Below are 6934 nucleotides of genomic sequence, written 5' to 3' on the forward strand. Positions count from 1 at the left end.
TGGAAGAAGCCTGCATGTAAACTCCAAACCAGCAGGAAGATGACACTAAGCTTTCCACCCCGTGTACATTGCAATCCTTGTTCTGCTTTCTTACGGTGATACTTTGCAATATAATTCAGACCAATCTCTCAGAGGTTAACTCAAAACCTAGCTTAGGGTGATGCTCTTCATAGAAGCTGAAGTGTATTGGCTGGCCTGTGTGGATTATGGACAGACAAGTTCTGCCTGTGAGCATGTCTAAGTTAAGAGCTTTGCAGACTGATGCCTTTCACAGTAGTCTTTAAGGCTCCTGATAATTACTGATAGGGTGAAGCAGCAACAAAAACTTAAGTCAGAAACAGAAGAGCACAAAAGCATGATGAAAGTGCAATGATTCTTCTCCTTCCCCAATAAAAATATACTCAAAATCAAATAACTAGATGTCTTTCTTTCTTACATGTTACTACAAGTGATTATCTCAGCACAAAACAGATCCAAACTCCTTGCCAAGACCTGATGAGCAAGCAGAAGCCCCTGGGGCTCCTCTCTCCCATTCTTGCTCATGTGGCAACACAGTATTTTAATAGAGCACTGAAGCAGCAGCAATGAGAAATGAAAAGCAACTGTGAAGCCCCATCTATACCAAGTGTTCCAGAAAAGGACAGAACAAGCTCAGCAGCAGTGCAATGCATAAAGGCTGTTCAGGTGCTAAAACAAACCCATGAAGGCCAAACAAACTGTAGGATGGGAAGCATGTTCCAGTCTCCAAGAACCAAAGTACATATACACAGGAAAACTAAGGAAAACTACAACTCCTGATTAATTTTTAAGTACCTACCAAACTTAGGAAGCAAGACTCCAGCACTGTAACCCTAACTTTAAATCCCAAACTGATTTTGGTTTTGGACCTCAAGAACAAGTGTTCTGAGACACAAATCAGAACTAACTCATCTGGGCAAGCTGAAAAGCCTCTATCCTTGGAGGCTTCCAGGATTCAGCAAATGAAGCCAAGCTCATCTGATCCAGTATTTGTGATAGTTGTGCTTCAAACTGGAGGCTGGGACAGGTTTAGCCTAACAGATCCTCCAGAGAGCCCTCCCAAGCACCATTCCTATTATTCTATGAATTCTAACACATATTAAAATATTAAAACAGCCCTAAGATTATAAAGGCTGCCAATATTGCATTTGAAATGCATTAACCCTTAAAAAAAAAAAGCTCACTAAGGCAGATGGAAATGCAAAGCTTAAGTATCCCTCACTCTGACATAATCATACCAAACTGGGAAGAAAAAAGCCCCATACTACTCAGATGAAGTCAGGGAACATTCCGATATTAATAAAAGGACAAGAAAATTCAGTCACAATTAAATTACTTTATTGCTATCAATCCATATTTAAATCAGTACTTCAGTTTCACTTTGATTCCAGCAACGATTGCAACAACAGTAAGATGTGCTTTTAGAGAAGAAATGTTTAATTAAATGATCTTGGACGAGATGCAGGCAACAGCCAGCTAGTCTGGACAAAGAACCTGGAAGGCTGTAATGCACTTCAGTGTGTAGGAAACACAGCAAGGCAGCATATATTCCTATCACCAGGATTCCAAAACTACATCTTAAAACCAGCAACACTAGAAGTTAAGCAGCTCATGCAGGAGGAAATTATGATGGGGAAATTAATAAACTATTAATTAACCCAGTAGAACTTAGTAATTCTAATCATGTCTGAGAACAAGCAAGGCAGAGTTTAAATTAAAAGTTAAGCAGAAAGTTTCTTTGACAGATATCAGATCAAATTTCAGTTAAACATCTAACTTACTATCCTGACATCCCTATAGCTCAGAGTCCAATCCTCATCTGTTTCATGCATTTACCTGTCAAAACTGTCTGCTAACAAAAACAAGGATACTGGTATAAGGACAGACCATCCTGTAGCCTGGAATACTGAAGGTTATGCTCAACATTTCGAATAACTGTGATTGTTGTACTGTAACGGGCTTGTAATACAAAACAAAACCCTTTAATTTTTGTGCCTTCACTTTACAGAAACAGATGAAAAGTTACTTTCTTTTTCCAAAGACACTGAGCATTTAATACATTAGCAGATACTCCACACCCTGTTACTACAAGCACAGAGGCCAAAGTATCAGAAAGTCTGAAAACTGCCAAACTATGTTGTCTCTACTGTCCACGTGAGATACAAACAGAAGCCAGCCAGCCTAGTTGTACTTTTTTCCTTCCTAGATGGAAAAGTCTCAATAATATTCTTAAATAGCAGCTGGAGGTCTGTTTTATAGCGCACAGAAATGCAGAGGGAGTGCAGTTATACCAAGATAAGGAATCTGGGTTTTTTCCAAAATTAGAAATTGAATATAGAAATTAATAAAACGTGAATTCTGGTTAGAATTCTAGAGCTTACCATTTAGAGATTGGTGCTGTTAAACACAAGGTTTCTGAAATTATTTTGGGTGTTTGGACTTGCTGGGGAACAGGGCTTTGCCTGGCTTCTTTTCAGAAGTTTCCTACAATACCTATGGCTTAGGAAAATGCAAAACAGTAAGCTGCTTTTTCACTCAGCCTGTATTGGCTCAGCAATTTCTATCTGAACAAAAGATAGAAGTTCCTTCTCTTTGTACTCATGTGAGCCTTTATCAAGGAAATGAAAATAAATTCATAACAGGTTTGGACACACAGAACACCGAGATAAAATATGTCTTTGGGAAGCAAAATAACAAGGATTAAACAGACTAACCATGCAACACAAAGCACAATTGGCAAGAATTAACAAATGTGTTGCTTAGAATATGGGAACGAACAATTTTGAGAAGCCCATTACTGCACAAGCAATCCTCAATGCAAGTTTCTCAGAGCTTACCACAGGTGTGTGCACACAATCAGCTCATGGCTACTTCACTGACTGCATCGTGGTATCATGCTTGCATCTCAGAGAAAAAGATTTCCACTGGTTTAGCTAACTTCATACACATCCTTTGGAGTAGTTAAACTAGTGCAACACCTTGTGTTGGCACCTGTATTGCCTCAGAGCAGAACTTGAAAAAGGTGCACACCGTTTTCCTGCAGTAGCTCAAATGTGTTCATTTACACCAATAAACATTTGGTTGCTTTATGAACTTTTGATCAATGACTTCTCCACAACACTGCCAAAACTTATTAGGAGGAAGGTCAATGCATTTCAGGACAATCAACCTTTACAGATCACATTTCCATACAGCTGCTTCCATTGCTAGAAGCAGCTATTGTCAAAACCAGGCATGCTTCCAAACATACAGCTTTCTCTCCAGCTCAAGTTTTAAGTCTCCATCTTGTCCCAAGAAAAAGTGACTGGTCAGAAAGAAGTGTTTCACAGATCAGATTCAGCCTGTGATGAATCATGTGAACAGTACTTATTTTAGAACAAAAATGTCCATCTAAATGCTGTATTTCCCCTACAAGGAATATTACTCCAGCAATACATAGAAAATCACTGACAAGGGATCTAAACACTATCATTTATTCAGCACTGCAACTTAAAGACAACGTATTTGAGATATTTCTCTGGAATTCATCACCATAGTGAACGCAGCAAACATTACAGCTAGATTAAATTGCACATTTTTAGAAGCAATTATTCTACTTGTTTCTCCCCTGGTAAAAAAAAACCAAACAAGCGTTTCTTCAGCTGTATGTTTATCCAGCCCCTTCTGGAATTTCAGTCCAGCATCTCCATTAAGACAATCCTACTGAGAGAGATTTAATGAAGTTTAGCCTGATGCACATGCTCCTGTGCCAACACTGGACTCTTTGTTAGATTCTACTGGATTTATTTGCCCCTCTTCTTTTAGCTTCACCTGTCTGAAGTCTTCCCTGACTTCTTCCAGCAGACTTGGCTTGAAAATGACATCCAGGGCTGTCATTGCCAAAGCTTTTGCTGTGCGCAAAGCATAGAACTGAGCAGCCTGTGACCCTGCAGAAAAAGAACCAGCACACTTTAGGTCAGATGATTATGTATTAGCTGCAAACCACAAGCTTAGTGCAGAAGGCATATCTGTAAAAGATCTTTATGTTTCAATGGCAAGAGGAGTTTCTTAAAAATCAACTTGAATGAAATATGTCTATTTTCTGAAGCTTCAAGACAAATATTCACTTGCAAGTACTTAACTTTCTGCTACTGATCTGAACAACTGAGACTGAAAACAGGAAAGAAGTGTTAACATTTTTCTTTTTAGAAAATGCAGACTTTTATACCTTTATCTCTGTTACATTTCTGGAGTACTGTGCTTTAGGAGTGAAATTACTTTGATCTTTTAGTTAATGTTTAGGAAGTCTTCTGAATATACTGCTAGTGATAATCCTTCTGATTTCTTCCATCAAGATGGTATATTAAGTAATTGTTCTAGTATACTTCCCATATACCTTTAACTTTAAACACAACAATAGAAATGGATGTTTTATCAGCTTTTTTCTGCAACTCTACAATTAACCAAGTTCATTGTTTCAGGACAGCTCAGATCCCACCATTCCTGAAGAAAGTCACTCCCTTTCTATATAGGCATTCATATGCAGCCACTTCCAGATGTAGTACTTAAGCTTTTATATACATTTACTACCCTGTAGCTTTGATTATCACAGAAGCATGTAAAAGCTTTAATCCTCTGTAATTTGAAATATTTGTAACTTCTAGATTTGCTGTAATGAAGAGTAAGCAACCGGTCCCTACAGCGCATAATGGTTCCAAATATAAAGCTAACCCTTTTCATTTCCACCCACCTGCAGCTTCTGTGTATTCCTCAGTATGATTCAATGCATCAGAGCCAATATAAAAATAAGGATGAAGCCCAGGGACTACAAATGTTACATTTCCAAAGTCCGTGGAACCTGGAATCAGTACAGAAATTTTTGTCATGAACAAGCATGGAAGAGTTCTAAATGCTGTAAGAAAATGTATGATAGGTATTATCTCCAGCCCATATCTAAACCAGAATATCCTTTGCCCCAAATACTAAAGTAAAAGTATTTCTAGAGTCATTATCCAGAGAAAAAATCTCCCATTACCAAGATGTTTTCCCTACCTAGCCATCTTCAGATGCTGCTCTCCATGTGTGTCTAATCAATAATGAGCCTGCAAGGAACATGAATCAACATGTCCCTATGCCATTTCCTGCTAGTTTTTTATAGAGCATCTATTGATAGTAAGCTGTTAACTCAAAATAGAAAAGCTGCAAACCTTAGGGATTTGGGCAGTTCAGCTATTTTCCTGCTACAGCCTTAGAAGCAGGCCCAACAATTCCCACTATTCACCAATATGCAAATATTCAGCATTAGGTAGGAGACTCTGAAGTAGGAACAATCTATCTTTAAACAAAAATAGACTGAGGACAACTATTTGTGCCTGCCCATGAAGGGGGGTTGAAACTAGATGATCTTTAAGGTCCCTTCCAACCCAAACCATTCCATTATTCTATTTTTTCCTGGGCTTTTTGATTATTCTCAGTTATGGAAACCCAAACAGCAAAACATTTTTGAAACAACCAAATCAGAACTACACTCCAGACACAACACTAGTGCTTTGTAGACGTTAAAAAAATCCTTGATAGCAATGCTGCAGGTTTTGATGATGACTTTCATGGCTGACTAGCACTTTCAGTATGTTAGCTCGTGATAGGACTTATCTCTCACAGTACTGCCTTATCTATTAAACAGTATCATAGAGAAGCAGTAGATCCTTCATAGTAAATCATCCAAGAGTTTGCAACTACTTCAAGTGCCTTTTTGTTTTACTCAAACAAGCAATCCACTCAGTATTTGTTAAAATTGCATTTGGAAACTGGAAAAATCAACATACCAGTTATTGTGAAATTCAGATACTAGAGGAAGCCTTGTTTAGGAGCAGGGAGAATCAGGAATGACAAACTTAGATTTCAATTAACTTTTTTCAGGCCAATCCAGAGCTGCAAGGTTTTTTTTCTTTAGCAATGGCATATAAAATGACTGTTCCAAAGATTTAAAATGACTTGTGACACGTCAGGTTGCCTCCATATCATGATACTTTATGGATAGAAGATACTGCTAATGCCTTTAAGACTTAGTAATTTACATGATTGAAGAATAACAGATTTTACTTGGAAGCCTATAGTTACTAAAAGCATGTCCACAGAGCCTACATAATGTCAACAGAAGACAAAACTAGCTTGCTATTTGCTCTGCATACAGTCAGAGGTAGCAAGGCTTATCCAAAACCATGATACTTTCCCACAAATTCAGTATGCATGTAAAGAAAACCCAACTCCTGGCACAGCAATAAGTTACTTTAATTTTTAGTAATCTACATTATTGATCCATTCTTTTGTCAGCCTGGAAAGACAAACCAGAAACCTAGAAGTTCTGACTACTCCAGATTAAGCCAAGAGTTCTAGACTTGCCTTAAGCTCTAATCAACAAATTGCTGGAAAGACCATGTTAGTACGTGAAGCGTTAGAAGTTTCAGTGCATCCCACCTCTCAGTCAAGTAATTTCACTTACATTTATATCCATATCCATTCTACTACCAGTTTACAAGCTATTTTTGCTGAATTTAAGGGATTTAAACTTGGTATTTTCTAGTGAGATGGAGAGCTTACCAAACCAAAATCAAGGCAGCTTTTAATAAAAACATGGCAGTCAAATCTTTCCCTCTATCAGAAAAAATGTTACACTCTTTAGTAGTAATAACCTAGTGGCATGTTTAAAAACATTGGTTACTCCAAAAGTTTCCATACAAAGATCTGGAACTGGACACTTGCTGGAGATGTTCAAATAGGGATTCCTTCTACAAGCATAAATAATTGCACAGTTAGCAATGCAATATACAGACTTGTGCACTGTCTTCAATAGAAAAGCACTGGTAGCTCCAGCCTCTCAAGAATATATCCTGAAGCTGCTCCTGAAGCCTCTTCAAGTCCCTGCGGATGTTCTGGA

At 38.0% G+C, this 6934-nt stretch overlaps 1 protein-coding gene across 1 annotated transcript in view; it reads right to left on the reverse strand.

Annotated features, from left to right (window-relative positions):
- Positions 1-3741: 3741 nt before the first annotated feature.
- The window catches only part of PM20D2 (peptidase M20 domain containing 2), a 32411-nt gene continuing 29218 nt past the window's right edge, over positions 3742-6934 (reverse strand). The window contains exons 6-7 of the mRNA XM_010000539.1: positions 4748-4855; positions 3742-3944 (exon numbers count right to left, since the gene is read on the reverse strand). Coding sequence (XP_009998841.1) covers positions 3742-3944; positions 4748-4855 — 311 coding nt within the window. The remainder of the gene's footprint in view (positions 3945-4747; positions 4856-6934) is intronic.

Source organism: Chaetura pelagica, unplaced genomic scaffold, assembly GCF_000747805.2.
Source record: "Chaetura pelagica isolate M959 unplaced genomic scaffold, ChaPel_1.0 scaffold174, whole genome shotgun sequence".
NCBI lineage: Eukaryota > Metazoa > Chordata > Aves > Apodiformes > Apodidae > Chaetura > Chaetura pelagica.